Here is a 17,815-nt window from a genome sequence, read left to right as displayed (position 1 = left end):
CTCTTTCTCTACTAGCAGTTCCACGTGCTAAGGATTATTGGGTGGGGCAGCCCTCCTTGAGTTAGAAAAGGTCCATACTCTCCTTAGGGCCATAGGTGGCTATCTGGCCCCAGCTCACTTAACTAAGAGGAGGGACTTTGTTGAACAGCCAGCAGGCTCCCACCGCCAGCAGCTTTCCCTAAATTTCCACATTACCTGGCCCTGTCTGTCTGTCTCCTTTACTGTCTCCACACCTCTCCCTCCCCTGCCCTCTCTTCCTCCCTCTCTTCTTTCCTTCCTCATCCTCTACTGCTTTCTTTCTATGCATATGTTAATGGTAAAGAAAAAAAAGGAGTCGGTCATGCTTTTACGCCTAGATTTTTAACTTAGGAAAGGACTTGACCTTTTCTGTCACCCAGTATCTTGATTAAGTACATCCAGAAATCTGAACTTATGACCCTTAAAAAGTTAGGAACCACTGATTTCTAGCAATTATTCTTCCTAAGTACAAAATCCAAAGTCAGTAAAATCGCTGAACGAGATCAATACTTTCCTTCCTTGATAGGTATCAGAACGAAGAAAGCTGTTTTTCTCATGAGATAGAAAGGTAGAGAGGAATTTAATTTCCACTTCTCTGAATTTAAGAACATTTTGACCTCATGCCTTCTGAGAACCCCTTTAGAAATCCCTTCTCATGCCAGAAATGGCAGTAGTGAGAAGCCTAATGTACGTGGCACTTTGACCAGCAAGTCACAAAATTCTCTGCGATGCACCTGTTGGGGTAGTTTTCACTTACAGGATTTATTTGTGTTCTTGTTGAGAAGCATCATGCTAAGATTTCCACAAACTGCCTATTACCTTCCGGGCAATAAGGCAACACACGAAAGATGCTGGACAGTAAAGATGCTGGACAGTATCCGTACGGCCCTAGGGCAGTTTTCATTAAAGTTTTCATCTTTGTTTTATAGATTATGTGTGGTAACAAGAGGAACCCTGTACACCACTAAAAAATCATTCTGTGAAAGACAGAAAATAACACGATAAATTAAGCGAAAGTAAAATAGCTTTTCCTCAATGCAGAACGTCTAGGTAGCTGCAGTTTAGAATGACTAGAAAGGTACAGGGAGGGCTTTGAAGCCGACATGCCGAGTTCATCTCCCAACTCTACCATCTAACCAGCTCTGTGACCTGGGGCCAGTTACTGAATCTCTCTGTGCCATATGGGGTTACCGTGAGAATTCGGGAGTCTCAAATGTTAGCTGTAGTCCTTTTGGTTAGAAAGAAATACACCAACATTGTAATATGTTTGGTATTTGAGCATGAAACCATAGGTGACTTAATTTTTCCTACTTAGGATAATTTCCTAAATGTTGTTTAATGAACGTGTACCACTTTCAAATAAAAAAAAAAAGAAAAAGAAATTCATCCAGAGTTTCCATTTCGGAATCCACTTGGATTCCATTTTCCAATGGACCCAACTTATTCTGGTAATAAATTATTCCTACCTTTCTATCCTAGAGTTCTACCTCGGTTGTAACAATAGAATTCTATTTTGTTAGTTACTAGTCATTGGTACTATTCTTACTAGTTTGTTTAGTATTAGTATTATTATTTTTTTTTTTATTTTATTATTATTATTTTTTTTGCGGTACGCAGGCCTCTCACTGTTGTGGCCTCTCCTGTTGCAGAGCACAGGCTCCGGATGCGCAGCCTCAGCGGCCATGGCTTACGGGCCCAGCCGCTCCGCAGCATGTGGGATCTTCCCGGACCGGGGCACGAACCCGCGTCCCCTGCATCGGCAGGCGGACTCTCAACCACTGCGCCACCAGGGAAGCCCAGTATTAGTATTATTCATTCATTCATCTACCCACCCATCCGTGCTAGGTCTTCGGTGCTAAGTGACACAAAGACGATAAACACGGGCAGTTCTGCCTCCTTGACTTCATCGTCTTGTAAGGAGACAAGGGGCGTGAGAAAACTGTGACAAGTGCTGAAATAAAAGGGCTCTATCAGGGGAAGGACCTCTCACCCAGATTGGAGGCGGTGGAGACCGTGACGAAAGTCTTCCTCTGAAATGTGGCCCAGCTGAGCAAGAGGAAGAGTGGAAGCCAACCAGGAAAAAAGCATCGGGCTGGCTTGTGGGGAGAGCCACATGCGGCCAGTGAGAAGCCTTAACGGTCTGAAAACAGGTCAATTAGGTGTGGAGGTTGGAAGCTTTCAGAGAAGACGCCCAAGGACTAAACAATGACGAGGTCATGAAGGGCCATGCGGAACACTGGGTGGCATCAACGCTTCGTTTTCAGAATGATAGGGAACTTCCAAGAGTTTTACCAGCGAGGCAGCTTTCAGATTTGCGGTTTAGAAAGCTCACTCTGGCCGCAGTGAAGATAATGGGTCGGAAGGGACGAGAGCGGAGGCTGGGAAACCAGCGTGGAAGTTGGGTGAGGCCTGGGAAGGTCCCAAGGTCGGGAGCTTCTGTCCCTGTGGAGTTGGGGCATGACACCCTCTCCATACAGATGTTTGTCCCACACCCTGGGAAGCTGTCTGAACCCTCTGCTACTGGGATTCTGCGGACGCTTCGTCACTAGGCACGATGGAACATTAGCTCCATTTCTAGCCCCTCTCCCTTCTCTGGAGGATGTGGGGTTAGGGCTGAAAATTCCAAACTTGATCTTTTTGGTGACCAGCCCCCATCCAGGAGCTCACCCAGAGTCGCCTCAGTGGAACAAAAGATGCGCCCAGTCCTCTCGTCACTTAGGAATTTACAAGGATTTTAGGAGCCCTGTGTCAGAGACGGGGGTCAGAGATGAATATGAGAGCAAGAGATGCTTCTGGGGGGGGGGGTCTCACACTTAGGAAGTTGTGAAACCGTGCCATCCAGATTGGGACTTGAACCCACATTCTTCTAACTTAGGTCGCACACCTGGTCTCAGGACTTAATGAAGCTCGGGTTCTTGATGTCTCATCGCAGAAAGAATTCAGTGAGAGACAAAGTGATAGGTAAGAAGTGGATTTATTTAGAGAGAAACACACTCCACAGAGTGTGGGCCATCTCAGAAGGCAAGAGCAACACCAGGGTATGGGGTTCTCTGTCTTTATATAGGGCTGGGTAATTTCACGGGCTAATGAGTGGGAGGAGTATTCCAGCTATTTTGGAGAAGGGGCGGGGATTTCCAGGAATTGGGCCACCGCCCACTTTTTGACCTTTATGGTCAGCCTTGGAACTGTCATGGCGCCTGTGGGTGTGTCATTTAGCTTGCTGACGTGTTACAGTGAGCGTTTACTGAGACTCAAGGTCTAGTGGAAGTCGACTCATCCACCATCTTGGACCTGTTTGGTTCTAATCAGTTTACGTCGTGTCCTCGGGCTATGTCATTCTTTTAAAGGTTGTGCCCTGCCCCCTTCCCTCCTGTTTCAGTTACAAGGGTTTCAGGAACTCTGTGCTAGCAACTGAGGACAGATGTGTGTGTGTGTGTGTGTGTGTGTGTGTGTGTCTGTGTGTCTGTGTGTCTGTGTCTGTGTGTCTGTGTGTGTGTATAGTTTTTTCCCCATGATCTGACCCCAGAGATTATGGTTTAACTGGAATGGGGTGGGGTCCAGGCATCAGTATTGTTTAAATAATGCCTTGTGCTATTCCAGTGCACAGCCTGGCTAGAGAACCAATGAATGTGGAAGAATAAATACATGGTTAGTGAGTAATCAGCTGCTTCTTGACAAGCATCACCAAGTGCAACTTAATGGCAGAAACGAAACAGGTTTCTGATCCCCTGGAGAGAGGGGTCCTCCCCAAGTGCTCACTCATACTGGGGATGTCCTGCCAAGCTGGGGAGCCTGGCCCTCTTGCTGCTTCAGTCTGAAACCGGCAACTGCGTGTTGGGACAGCTCTTCTCCAGTATCTAGTATGGAACAGGACTGGGGTTCTCTTGCCATCATGGACCAAAGCCTGTGGGCCAAGTCCCAACACAGAACAGACACCCTACTATGAGTGACTGCCAACGCCGCTCTCCACAGCACCATACTGGTTAGCTGGCACAAGCACTTATGAAAAGTGGCCAAAAGGAGCTGAGAGGAAAGTGGCTTACCCAGTTTTTAAGAAAGATTGGCACCCGCTATGCTCCCCATAAGGCACATTGGGAAAGCACTGGTCACACGGACTCAGCGAACCAAAACTGCATCTCGTGGTCCCAAGGGCCATGTTTCTGAAGTGAGTCTTGCTGCAGAGAGATACCGTCGCATTTAGAACATTCGAGCTAATTACTGAGAGCTTTCCAGATAAAAACTGCCTGACCAACTTCCTTGGATTGAATCTGAACCTGTAGCAAAATGTCCAAAGTGGCAGGCCACGGCTGACCCTCATGCTTACTTCGAGACTACGGATGGTTACGGCTTCATCTATTCCATGTCAGTGTCCACTTCCTACCGCTGCTCTAACAGATCACCACAAACGGTGTAAAACAACATGAGTTTATCCTGTTACGGTTCTGGAAGCCAGAAGTCTGAAACGGGTCTTATCTGGTAAAACCAAGGGGTTAGCAGGGTCGTGTTCCTTTTGGAGACTCTTGGGGCTTTATGTATTCTATGCTCCTTCCTTGCACGTCTCAGGCCTCTGCTTCCTTCATCACATCTTCTCTGACTCTGACTTGCCTTCTCCCCTCTTTAAGATACCGGGCGATTACATGGGGTCCACCTAGGTTTTCCAGGATAATGTCCACATATCAAGTTCTTAATCACATCTGCAGTGTTTCTTTAGCCATATAAGGTACCACGTCCACAGGTTCCAGGAATAAGGATGTGGTTGCCTTTGCAGACAATTATTCTACCACAGTAATTTTTTTTTAAAAGCATTATCAGATTCAGAAGACCTCCTATGCCCAGCACCCAGTGGTGTGCCAAACCTGGAAGACAGACAGTGACAGAAATCCTGACCATAGAGGTACAGATAAATGACTTGAAACAAGTGCTAAATAAGATGACCCCGGGCAGCATGGGAAAGGCATAAAAGAGGCTTACCAATCTATTTATCCTTTCCACAATGTGTTTGTTCTGAAAAGGCACACTTTTGTTTTGTTTTTTAAATGTTCACATCTTTTGCCTAATTTTATTATTTTTATTTTTTTTGCCTAATTTTAATTGTCTTGTCTTAATATTGAGAATTCATTATATACTGTGGACATAAGTCCTTTATTTTGTGTATGTTTTGCAGACTTAGTCTCCCAGTCAGTGCCTTGCCTTTTCTTTCATTTTTTAAAATATTTATTTATTTATTTTTGGCTGTATTGGGTCTTTGTTTTTGTGCGCGGGCTTTCTCTAGTTGCGGCGAGCAGGGGCTACTCTTTGTTGCGTGCGTGGGCTTCTCATTGCAGTGGCTTCTCTTGTTGCAGAGCACGGGCTCTAGGCGCGCAGGTTCAGTAGTTGTGGCACATGGGCTCAGTAGTTGCGGCTCACAGGCTCTAGAGCACAGGCTCAGTAGTTGTGGCGCACGGGCTTACTTGTTCCGTGGCATGTGGGATCTTCCTGGACCAGGGCTTGAACCCGTGTCCCCTGCCTTGGCAGGTGGATTCTTAACCACTGTGCCACCAGGGAAGTCCCAAAGGCACAGTTTTGAACTGGGAAAAACTAACGGAGCTTCGTGGGGCAGGTAGTTCTGGAAAACAGGACCTGAAGTTGAATGAATTGATATATGTGAGCTCGTAACCCAAAAGCTATTTAAAGGTCAGAACTTATCAATGGGAACAAAAAGTCTTATCAGTGACAAAAAAGTTATAATGAAAATGATATCTTTCAGCTAGTTAATTTCAAAGCCTCAAGGCTCACTGATCTGGGGGGACTTCGTAAGTCTCCCGGGGTTTAATTGTCTTCTTTGCACGTTAGCACTTGGGCAGTTTCTGCAGTGATGCCAGGCAGCACTGGAACACGTCTTCTATGGTGGTGGTGGCAGGGAGGGGACCCAGAAGCTGACCCCAGGACCAGGCTCCAAGTCCCAGGAGGTGATTCAGGAGGGAAAGAGCCGCTGGCAGGGGAGTGGGGGAAGGGAGCAAGGACGGAAGAGAGCCAGTTGCCTGCGTCATCCAATGAGTTACTGCTGCACGTGAGCAAAGATTAACCTCAGGTTGATTCCTCCCTGCGGAAGCAGGTGGCTGGGCCTTTGATACCTCTCCGCCCCAGGCACCATCATTTCTTGGCATTTTCACTCAACTCAGTGAGAGGCAAAGGACTCCAGAGGCAAGAGAAAGCCCCTCGGGCCACAGAATGCAGATCTAGCAGTTCAAAGTGATGGGCGTGGGGGGACTAACCTCTACACAATCTCTACACAACCGCTGCAATAGTTTCAAGTGGGGCTCTTTCTTCCCCTGCGTAGTACAGTAAGTCCCCTACATACGAACCTTCAAGTTGCGAACTTTCCAAGATGCGAACGTGCGTTCCATCAGTGTCAGGCGTGAGTGGAATTGCCGCTCGCCCTCCATCTCCTATCGCTGACGATCCTTCAGCTCTACCGTCGCCCACCTCCTCTCCCTCCTCCAGTCAGTAACTCTTCTTGCCGGCTCACTCGATGTCAGCCCCTGGATGCCAGCTGTTGTGCTGTACTACTGTCCTTTTCAAGGGACTGTACTGTAAGAGTAAAAATGTCTTCTTTATTTTTTGTGTTTGTTTTTTATGTATTATTTGTGTGAAAAGTATTCTAAACCTATTACAGTACAGTACTATATAGCCGATTGTGTTAGTCGGGTACCTAGGCTAGCTCTGTTGGACTTACGAACAAACTGGACTCACGAACGCGCTCTCAGAACAGAACTCGTTTGTATGTAGGGGACTTACTGTAGTTCTGCTACCACGGTTAAAACGGGAAGAACCAGACCAAGGCGGGCACCAACGGAATGCTACTGCAGTTATATTTTAGAACAGAATGGGATGATTATTGGAGACCAAGTTTCATGGCTTTTGTGTCTCAAAACATTCCATTGAAGTCTGCATGTTGGAGTCTTTTGTAAAATGACACTTACATATGTAGAATCAAACAGTGGATTTTTAAAAAGATAATGACAGGTAATACAAAGAAGTAAGGCTAGTAAGCATAAATTTTCACTTTGTGGACTTCCTTGTCATCACATTCCCTCTGTCTGTTGTAGTAATAGAAAGTATTGTCCCGTCTCTGAAGTTTCTTCACATATCCTGTCTCTGGCCAACGATCTACCTGTATATTGAAAACCAGAGTACCAATATTGTAATGTTGATGTTCTTTTTATATAATATTTCACTATCAAACAGTTAAAAACACAAGTCACATCAAACAATTAAAGTACAACATTAAATTTAAAACTACTTGAGCTCTTAGTGATATCTTACACACACACACACACACACACACACACACACACACACAACACACACAACATACGTTAAGTGGCAGCCTTATACTGCAGGGCAACTAATTCAGATCCCAATTTCTACTCTGCAGCCAAGATAAAACATTCAAAATAATCTAAACTTTATCCTTATGTTTACAAACTATTTTAAGCATTATTACTTACTAACTTCTAAAAATAATACCCAAGGAGGAAATTAGGGCTAGGCCCAGGCCACAGGGGTGACTAAAGGAAGCAGTTAGACTAGAGATATCTAAATCTCTACATCTAGAAAATCTCTATATCTAGAGAAATACACGTGTATTTCCTCATGTCCATGTTTCAAGTTCACACCTGCAAACTCAATTTTTCATAGAAATTGAGGTCATGAACATAGTCCTTAGCAATCTCTTCTTACCTTCTCCCCACTAGTCTCTCGTTCGCCACATTGGTTTGCTTACTTGATCGTTCGGCTCGATCTTTTTGGACATTTTCCTCCCCTTCCTCTCTGAATTCGCGTTATGCTTTCTTGCTCAGGTCAGTGCATTTTTGCTGTGGTTAGGTATGTTGCTTCTGGATTGTGTGACATGTACTCCACCACTGTCAAGACCCTAGTATTTCCCTTTTGTGTTCCCGGCATAAAAAACAAGTCCTGTCCTTCAACATCATCTCTACAGGCAGCTACTCATTCTCCAATCCCCCACTTATAAATCACAGCTTCCAAACTGGAACACGAACATGCCACGCATACAAAAGAACACACATCCTTTATTTTCTAGCAACATATTTTCGCTTTCTTCTGTGGTCTCGTTTATTTAGGAGTTAGCAAAAACGGGTAGCAGCCTATCTGGTAAACCTTGGCAGGCTCTCTGACACGTACATCATAGAGAAAAGCAATGCTTTCCATCACTTAGGTCAAGCCTGCCCTTTGTTGCTTCCATTACCCTCAGCAGAGAAAGGAAGAAGTTCTCAAGATACCGTTACCGCTGTCTTCCTCTTGGGGCCAAGAGGCTCTCTCATTTAGTAGGGTCCCCCAACCACCTTATTCAGTGAAGAAACAGTACACTGCTGCTGCTTCAGAATACCCACAGCACTTTATGTGGGATTGAGGAAGGAGACAGATGGGCCCAGGCTGAGCAGCTGCAACCAGCCTCCTGCTGACACCTCGAGATAAGAGGCCAGCAGGAGCAGAGCCCTGATTGGGTGGAAGACAACGTGACCACAGTCTTCTCATTCTTGTGGCAAAGGGGATTTTCCAGCTGGACACGTGCGCAGAGAAGGTCCTCAGTCTCGGGAGGTGCCAAAGGAGAGAGGAGCCACCAGCCCATAATATGTCCTGCCAACCTCCCAGAAACCTTCACGCTGGAATCCATCTTGGCTGAGAGATACGTGTGCACCCACCAGGAAGGACCCTGAGTCGGGCCAACTGTGAGCACGAACAGGACAATTGGCCAGAGGTAACCCAGAAGACTGCCCCCATGTAAGCGATCTCAGCCACCCCTATTGCGTGCAACTCTGAGTCTGCCTGTGTGTTCTTCAACACGTACTTTACTCCCAATGAACACTTTATCTGCTTCACAATCTTTGTCACTTTGCTGAATTATTTCTTCAAAGAAGACAAGGACTGAGGTCCTGCTTCCAGCTGCCTCACCCTAGGAAATCGGGGGGGCTTCCAAACAGATGTGCTGGTCCTGCCTCATCAACCTCTAGGATTTTTTCTTTCTATAACCCTTTGCTCTTTCATAATTTTTTCTTCTTGGCTTTCTACCCATCACTCCCATTCAACCTAGGAAACCTTCATTCCTTAGAGAATGGTGGAGGCGGGTGCTATGGTCCTCAAGTCAGCGCTCCTTGGGCAGGAGATCAGTAAGCACTAATAGTGCCCATAAGGACGTGTGCTTTAGGTAAGGACAAGAACATCACCCAAACCCTTCAGACCACTGCCAATCAAGGCAAGCCTTCAGTTATCCTCCTGTCCATCCTTTAAGGCCCACTGCAAATGCCTCTCGGGGCATGAAGCCCTTTTGGAAGATTGTCCATGAAGGAAGAAAATTTTATCTTCCTTTAATTTGGGGGGGCATATATTTTCACTTGCATAAGTTTTTATTGTTCGTCACTCTTAATCTTCCACTCCAAGATACAGGAATAATAAAAGCTATCATTCACTGAACACCATTCATTCACTCAACAAACTACTACTGAGCACTACAATAGGAGGCACTTGCAACACATGGTTTCATTTTGTTCCTGAGACAATTTTCTAAAGCAGGCAGTGGCATCGCCATTTTACACTTGAGCTCAGTAAGGGTTACGAACCCTGTTCAGGGTTCCCTAGCCAAGGAGGAGAGCCAGGATGCAAGGCCTGGGCAGACTGATTCCAAATCCTGTACTCTAAATTTCTTGAGGTCAGGCACTTGCTTTTATATTTATCTTTTTAAAGCACCTGGCACAGAAATTTGCACATGGCGGGTACCCAATAAATATACACTGAAGTGAAATGCAAAACCTCTCTACAACTGTCAAGTCATACAGTGGATCGGGCTGTTACACACACACACACACACACACACACACACACACACAACCCTCAGGTGCTTTTTGGGACTTCCCCTTTAAGGGTGTTGTTTGTGTTCCCTTAAATCTGATCTTATCTCAGTCTCTTATCTCTTATCTGATCTCAGTCACAGCAGTTTCTGGGGTGGTTGGTGGTGTCGGTGCATCAGCGCCTGTGTGATCACCTTGCCTATATGATCCTGGCTCTTACACCCCTTTCAGGGGCATTGCCTATCCCAATCTCAAGGCAAGTGTATGAAGCTTATGTTTGAACTGTATTAAAATGCTGATGCTTGTGTTTTACAACTATTTAGAAGCCACAGATGATAGAGTAATGAAAACTCCCTTTTGGTAATGGGTACCAAAGAGTAAAATGCTAGTAGATATGAAGAAATGGATATGTGAAAGTCATAGTCAGCCATCAAACCCTCATTTGATCAGTATGTTTAATTTCATTCCTTACCACCCCACATAATCTCTACTGAATTAACATCCGTTAAATGAAAGAGTCTATTACATTTTAGCTCTGTATTGCCTCCATCTTTTTTCCTATCTACTTTTTTAGGACGTGTTAAGTAGAGATCAAAGAGTAGAATGAAGGAAGAAAAAGAATATGGGGATCTGAAAAACCCACCTAAGAATTAGTCTCTGAACAATGGTGAGTTAACAATAAAAAAACATAAAACAAAAATAAAAAACAAGTTAATAATAAACACTTTGTTGCAACCTCAGCTCTAAAAATTAAAATACATTTATGAATACTATGTTATATTCTATAATATCCTTCCGAACTCAGCCTCCTCGTATTCAGTAGAATAAATGAATTTTAAAAATCACATTATAAACTGGGGCCGTATCTAGATTTTGGTATAATCTTTGAAAAGCAAAACCATGTCTCTAGTCTCTCAAGAAAGTCTGGATACCGCGATGAAGAGTGGCCCCCGCTTGCCACAACTAGAGAAAGCCCTCGCACAGAAACGAAGATGCAACACAGCAAAAAAATAAAATAATTAATAAACTCCTACCCCCAACATCTTCTAAAAAAAAAAGAAAGTCTGGAATACACAACCAAAGTCGGGAGATTTTGTCACCTACAGAAGAATTGAACCCCTTTATAATTTGTGGTAAAAATAAAAAAGAAACAGGAAAGAAATAATAGTTCCACAGCAAACTGAATATCTGATAATAGAATTACCTTAGGGAGAGAAAATGACTCTGCTTTGATGGTCTACCATAAAAGATTCACAGCGCAGTTGTCAGTAAAAGCTAGAAAATTCTTAATGTTTCTGTGCTGAGGAACCACCTCTTGCCTCAGTCAGCCTGAAAATCATTCTTCTGGGCCTCAGCTCCTCATCAGTAAAACGAGAGGCTGGAGTAGAATTCCCTTTTAGTATTCTCTGGTTCTTTGTTGGTGGTGGGTTTTTTTGTTTGTTTGTTTGTTTTTATTAATTAATTAATTAATTTATGGCTGTGTTGGGTCTTCGTTTCTGTGTGAGGGCTTTCTCTAGTTGCGGCGAGCGGGGCCCACTCTTCATCGCGGTGCGTGGGCCTCTCACTGTCGCGGCCTCTCGTTGCGGAGCACAGGCTCCGGACGCGCAGGCTCAGTAATTGTGGCTCACGGGCCCAGTTGCTCCGCGGCATGTGGGATCTTCCCAGACCAGGGCTCGAACCTGTGTTCCCTGCATTGGTAGGCAGATTCTCAACCACTGCGCCACCAGGGAAGCCCTGGTGTGGGGTTTTTTTTTTTTTTTTTTTTTTTAGTGCTTTTCACCACCTAACAAACTCATATTGAGTTCAGGTTTGTAGAGGCATAAGTCTTACCATAGCAACTTGCTTCACTTGTTTATATTCAATTTCATCTCGATATCCTGCGTGTTGAAATCTGTACAGATTTTCTATCTCTTCTGACCACTTTTTGGCATGACTTACTGATTTTGGTTTCACGTCAGAACTAGCCATGCCTACAGAGGTCTTATTACCAGTTATTTCTGAAAGATGTGAAAACAACATTAATAGATAACATAATAGTGACAGTTTGGGAAATCCCTTTAAGAATGGACAAAACTAGCATTTAAAAAAAATTAGAGAGTTAAGAATCCCATTAAATATATTAGATTTTTAAACATTCAATTCCAAGAGTGAGAAGGATTCATGTTCTATTTTGGAAATAAAATAAAATCAACCCTGAAAGATACATAAATTTGCATTCAGAGTTACAGAGTGCTGTCCTAAATGCTGCAGACTAATTCTGCTATTTCAGACAATAGTTTATACATTTCTGAAATCACACTCCTGGTTTTAACTGCTCAGGAGATTGTCAAAATATCCCACCACCATTTCATTTAATCATATTCAAAACTTTATCTCCCTTTTTGTCCGTTAAGGGAATGTAAGATCAGTCTTCTCACTCTCTTCCTTTTCTTCTTACTGGGAAGCAATGGTTTCTTCCTCTTCCTTTTCTTGACTGTTTGGAAACATGCCAGTCACTGCAGTCCACTGACTTAGGCCACTGTGTCCTGATGTGAGAAGATGGACTACTGACACAGTCAATGACAGCTGTGTGGCTGTCCTGACACTGAGATCCCTGACTTTAAAACAATGTAGTCCTTAAAATTAAATTTTCAGCTCTAGTTCACGTAACAGTCTAGTCACCAAACTTGTATAGCCAGTTTTTCAAAGACATAATCTTGCACTTGTGTTTTTGGTGACTTCTTATTTTATTACCAAAATATATCATTCATTTAACATTTATTATTATATGTAATATTATATAATACCTATTATATACAATATATGTATATTTTAATATTATATAATTATTATATATTAATATATGTTACAGTCATTTATTAAAATAAAGTGCCCAGAATTTTCACCATGATTCCTTGAATTCATTCTTCTATTTAAATATGTTTCTATTGGCTGAAATACATTAAAATCAGACCTAATAAAGTAGGTCTCATCCTGTAAATGAATTCAAAGTTTTGAATTTTTTCAGTTATAATTACAAATGCTTATTGCGTTTTGTTGTTGTTGTTGTTTTTTTGCGGTAAGCAGGCCTCTCACTGTTGTGGCCTCTCCCAGGCTCTGGACGCGCAGGCTCAGCGGCCATGGCTCGTGGGCCCAGCCGCTCCGCGGCATGTGGGATCCTCCCGGACCGGGGCACGAACCCGTGTCCCCTACATCGGCAGGCGGACTCTCAACCACTGCGCCACCAGGGAAGCCCAGCAGTGACACTATCTTAATTTTTGTTTCACCCAAGCCATTTCTGCTTGAGGCTTGGCTTTTTGATATATAATAAAATACTTCTATTTACTCAAAGTCATTCAAAAAGTATTTTCCGGGCTTCCCTGATGGCGCAGTGATTGAGAGTCCGCCTGCCGATGCAGGGGACACGGGTTCGTGCCCCGGTCCGGGAAGATCCCACACGCCGCGGAGCGGCTGGGCCCGTGCGCCATGGCCGTTGAGCCTGCGCGTCCGGAGCCTGTGCTCTGCAACGGGAGAGGCCACAACAGTGAGAGGCCCGCGTACCGCAAAAAAAAAAAAAAAAAAAAAAGTATTTTCCTAAATGTTATCTATGTAACCTTTCATCATTTTCAAACATTTAATAGAGCAGAAAAATATGCTGCATTCAGCTTAACTACTGGGGAAATCGCCATTTTTCTCAGTAGAAATATGCATCCCCCTAAACATATCAGGCATTTGGGAGTTCCCTGGCAGTCCAGTGGTTAGGGCTCTGTGCTTCCACGTCAGGGGGCACAGGTTCAATCCCTGCACAGGGGAACTAAGATCCCGCATGCCACGCGGCCAAATAAATAAATAAACATATCAGGCATTTCAATACTCTGCTTTCCCAAAATATCTAAAGGGGACATGAGTGTATTTTCACCATAAGAGGAACCCTAGTGGCTATACTATATGGTGATGGTGTAAATTCTTTTGGTCTCTCTTACCACTTACTACTTATTAAAAACAGAATGCAACTAAAAATAGGAAAGATCAACTTAAAATTCCTTAAAGATTTCCGTGATTTCCAGAAATTCACTGGCAGCACTAATTCTGCTGGTAGCCTTCAGCACTGCGAAAGTTAGCGGTTTCTTTAATGACAGCTGTGGCAAAAAATAATTTATATAAAATACATTTGACCTCTGTAATACTAAGCTGTGTCTGGAAAAACAGGAAATGGCAATGCCTGACTCTCTAGTTTGCAAAAATCAAATTTTATTAAACAGTATTAGGGTTTATGTGGGTATTTAAAAATCCCACCAATATTAAGTCCGTGACAATCTGAGGTTTTAATCTAACAGAAGCCTTTGATGTAATTTCAAACTCCCTTCTATGCAAAAAGCCATCCATCACCTTCTTCTAGCTCTGAAAAGTGCTTTTACTTTTATAGTCGTATTAAAACCCCAAGAGCTATAAGAAAGGCTAATCTTCCATTTCTTTCCCCATTTTATTTTTTCCATTCCTAGACACAGCGGAATACGGGCGGAGGGGCCCTTTAACTAGCATGTAACCTGGACCAAGTCAGTTCACTCTCTCGGGCCTCTGCTTCCTGAACCGAGAAGAGGTCTCACTAGATTATCTCTACAGTTCTTACACTTCCCTTCCCAAAGTTTTTGGGGGTTCAGCTGAACAACAGAATTGGTTTCCATAACAGGCCTTGGTGGTCCACGGTCCAGGTGTGCTAGTGTGCATCTGCACAGCAGAAAGTCCCTCCTTTCGGGGACCCCGCGAGCTGACCGATGGGGCTTCTCTGGTCCCTCAAACTTTTTTTTTTCTTCTTCCAGAAATCAACAATCACGTCTGTAAGGTACAATCTGCCTAGAGAAGGCTGAGATGGAGAAAGTATCCTAAACCCTGGGGATCAAATGACTGACCTGCAGGAGGAACTCAGAAAGGAGCCCCCAGAATCGAGACCCCTAAAGACAAAGGGGGCGCGGAAACTACGGAGACTCGAATTAAAGACCCTTCCTAAAAAAAGAGGAAACGAGAAAAAAGAGGAGCGAGGTGGACAGATCTCAGGTACCCAGAAGGAGCAGCGGGGCAGAAGGGGCGGAGCCTGGGCTTCGGGGCGGGGCCTGGCAGGCACAGGGGCGGGGCGGGCAGGGCCCGGCCCCGCAGTGACACGCCCACTCACCCGTGGGTCCTGCTCGCCCGGGTAACCCTCGCTCGGCCACCCTTGAGAGGCCGGGGCGCCCCGCCTGGGAGCTCGCCAGCGAGTCCGGTGGTGCTCGTGTTCTCCACTCGGGATCCGTGGGCTGGGCTGGGCCAGCGAGAGGCCAACTGTAGCGGCCTCGGCGACACTCGCTTCGCCCGGCAACGCCCAGCGCAGCACGAGCGCGCAACTCTTTCAGGCCCCTTTGTGCTCGCTCAGGCCCCGCCCCCTGCGATCGGGCCTTTGTGCGCAAGCGCGTGGGCGGGGCCCAGTTTGGAGAGTGAAAGTCGATCGCAGGGTGGAGCCTTGCAACTTCTCAACCCCACTTCGAGGTGGAGAGAGGACTGCTTGCCGCTGCATCAATCACAGACGGAATTCCTTAAAAAAGCCGGTCAGAGAACAGAGACCATTGGTGCTTCTGGTCCCTGATGGTAGATACCTCCTATCTGTCCCACCTCTTCTTATTTTGTTGGAATTAAATGAGCCAATCCACTGGGTCGAGCACAGTGCCTGACAATTAGTAAACCTATGAGAAATGACACCTATAGCTTTATCTTTTCCCAACATTACCTACATTATTAATCATTTAAAAGACTGCCTATTTACTTACAACTCACAAATTTATTTCCTTAGACCAGATCTCTCTCCAAATTCTAGACTTGTGTAACCAACGTGTATTCAACGTCTGTCTGGTTGTCCAAAACAGCCACCCTCCGAGCACCCACCCTCAAACCTGCCCCTTCCACGCTCTCCCCCTTTCGGTAGGTGGTCCCTAGAGTCCACTTTCTCTGGCCCTCCATCAGCAAAATATCCATCCATCCGCAAAACCTGTTGGCTCTACTGATCCCATCCAGCGCAATCCACCATCACCTTTCCCCCTCTGGTTATTGCAATAGTTCCCAACAGGCTCTTCTTGTCCCCTGCAGTCCATTCTCAACAAAACAATAGGTTCCATCTTGTTAAAACCTAAACAAGATTATGTCATTTCTCTCTCCCAATCCTGCAATGGCTTCCCGTTTTACAGAGTAAAAACCAACAAAGCCCTACAAGATTTGCATGCAATCCCTCCTCCCTTGCTCTGTAGCCGGGGATCACTCTGCTCCAGCCACACTGGCCTGGCTGTTCCTCGCCCTGCTCCCACATTAAGGATTTAGATGTAGCTGCTTCCTCTGCCTGGAATGGTCTTCATTTATTCCCTTGGCTAACTTCCTTGTTTTTAAGTCTTTGTTGATATCTCAACTTGCCCATCCCAATCCCTGTAGCTCTCTCTTCCCATCACGTTCTCTATCTGTCTTACTATGTTCTCGTGTTTCTTTTTTCCACAAGACTTATCGCCTTCTAATATACTATTTATATTGCTTGCTTCTTTTTTTCCCTTTTCTTAGCATAATGCTTTTTTATATTGCTTGTTTCTTTTTCTTTCTTTTTTTTTTTTGCGGTACGTGGGCCTCTCACTGCTGTGGCCTCTCCCGTTGCGGAGCACAGGCTCTGGACGCGCAGGCTCAGCGGCCATGGCTCACGGGCCCAGCCGCTCCGCGGCATGTGGGATCTTCCCAGACCGGGGCAAGAACACTTGTCCCCTGCATCGGCAGGTGGACTCTCAACCACTGCACCACCAGGGAAGCCCTATATTGCTTGTTTCTTAATTTTATTATTTATCTTTCACTAGAATGTAGTTTCCATCAAGAGAGAGATCTTGTTAACTAAATTCCTAGAACAGTGCTTAGCACTCAGTAGGTACTAAAACAATATATTCTGAATAAATATCTTTCACTACCACTGCCACTATGATGCTGTGGAAGCGGTACAGCATGGTGCCTAGGACATTGGCATCTAGGGCATGACCTTGGATTTGAATCTGGGTTCTACTACTTAAACTAAGTTTCCTTAATTGTAAAATGAAGACAAAAACTGTACCTATCTGATGGGGTTGTTGTGAGGATGAAGAAATAAATATACACCTAAATGTATTTAGGACAGCATCTGGAACTGCATAAACGATGTCGATAGATATTATTTCCACTAGAACGTGCGCTCCATTACCGCATGGGCTTTGCTTTGCTCACCGCTGAATCTTTAGTGTCTAGAACGGTGTCTAGCACATAGTAGATGGTCAACAAGTATTTGTTAAATGAAAAAATGAATTCTCACTATCGTATTTCCTGGAGTGTTGCAGTAGCTCCCTACCCAGACACCCAGCCCCAGACTGAGTGGTCTTTCTAAACTTGAATCCAGTGGTTCTCAAACTTTAGCATCTATCAGAATCGCCTGGAGGGAAGGTGTGTTAAAACAGACTGCCATGGGACTTCCCTGGTGGTCCAGTGGTTAAGACTCCGCGCTTCCAGCACAGGGGGTGCGGGTTCCATCCATGGTTGGGGAACTAAGACCCCACATGCCAAGTGGCACGGCCAAACAACCAAACAAAAACAATCAAACAAAAAAACCCCCCAAAAGACTGTTGGGCCCATCCCCAGAGTTTCTGATTCAGTAGATCTGGGCTGGGGGAGAGAATTTTCATTTCTAACCCATTTCCAAATATACTACTGGTGATGTTCTTCCAGGTGTCATATTTTGAGAAATACTGCTCTAATCTCACCTGTCACTGCCTTGTTTCAAACCACCCTGGCTTGCCACTGTCACTCAAGTTAGAGTTTCAACTCCTTGGCTTGGTGTACAAGACCTTCTTGATTTGGTCCTTTCCTTAAAATAATTTTCTTATTGGTGTGCAGTTGATGTACAAGATTATATAAGTTTCAGGTGTACAACATAGTGATTCACAATA

The 17,815-nt window shown here is 44.8% G+C and overlaps 2 protein-coding genes across 5 annotated transcripts in view; one reads left to right on the top strand and one right to left on the bottom strand.

Annotated features, from left to right (window-relative positions):
• Nucleotides 1–17,815, top strand: part of DCLRE1C (DNA cross-link repair 1C) — a 119,984-nt gene that overhangs the window by 41,720 nt on the left and 60,449 nt on the right. For all 4 annotated transcript variants that reach the window (XM_060006281.1, XM_060006279.1, XM_060006278.1 and 1 more), the window contains one exon: nt 14,666–14,900. In XM_060006281.1, coding sequence (XP_059862264.1) covers nt 14,747–14,900 — 154 coding nt within the window. In that variant the 5' untranslated portion in view covers nt 14,666–14,746. The remainder of the gene's footprint in view (nt 1–14,665; nt 14,901–17,815) is intronic.
• Nucleotides 6,865–15,257, bottom strand: MEIG1 (meiosis/spermiogenesis associated 1). The gene is made up of 3 exons (XM_060006294.1): nt 15,016–15,257; nt 11,697–11,863; nt 6,865–7,171 (listed from the first exon to the last, which is right to left on the bottom strand). Exons 2-3 carry the CDS (start codon nt 11,832–11,834, stop codon nt 7,043–7,045), a joined length of 267 nt encoding a protein of 88 aa, XP_059862277.1. The 5' UTR covers nt 11,835–11,863; nt 15,016–15,257; the 3' UTR covers nt 6,865–7,042.

This window comes from Delphinus delphis, chromosome 2 (assembly GCF_949987515.2).
Source record: "Delphinus delphis chromosome 2, mDelDel1.2, whole genome shotgun sequence".
Lineage (NCBI taxonomy): Eukaryota > Metazoa > Chordata > Mammalia > Artiodactyla > Delphinidae > Delphinus > Delphinus delphis.
The sequence above is the reverse complement of the archived record's forward strand: the minus strand, read 5'-3'. Positions and strand labels throughout refer to the sequence as shown.

Coding starts and splice junctions, on each gene's coding strand:
- MEIG1 (XM_060006294.1), bottom strand. CDS start 11,834: ATGGCTAGTTCTGACGTGAAACCAAAATCAGTAAGTCATGCCAAAAAG. Junction 7,172..11,696: donor AAGTGAAGCAAGTTGCTATG/GTAAGACTTATG, acceptor TTCAATATACAG/GTAGATCGTTGGCCAGAGAC.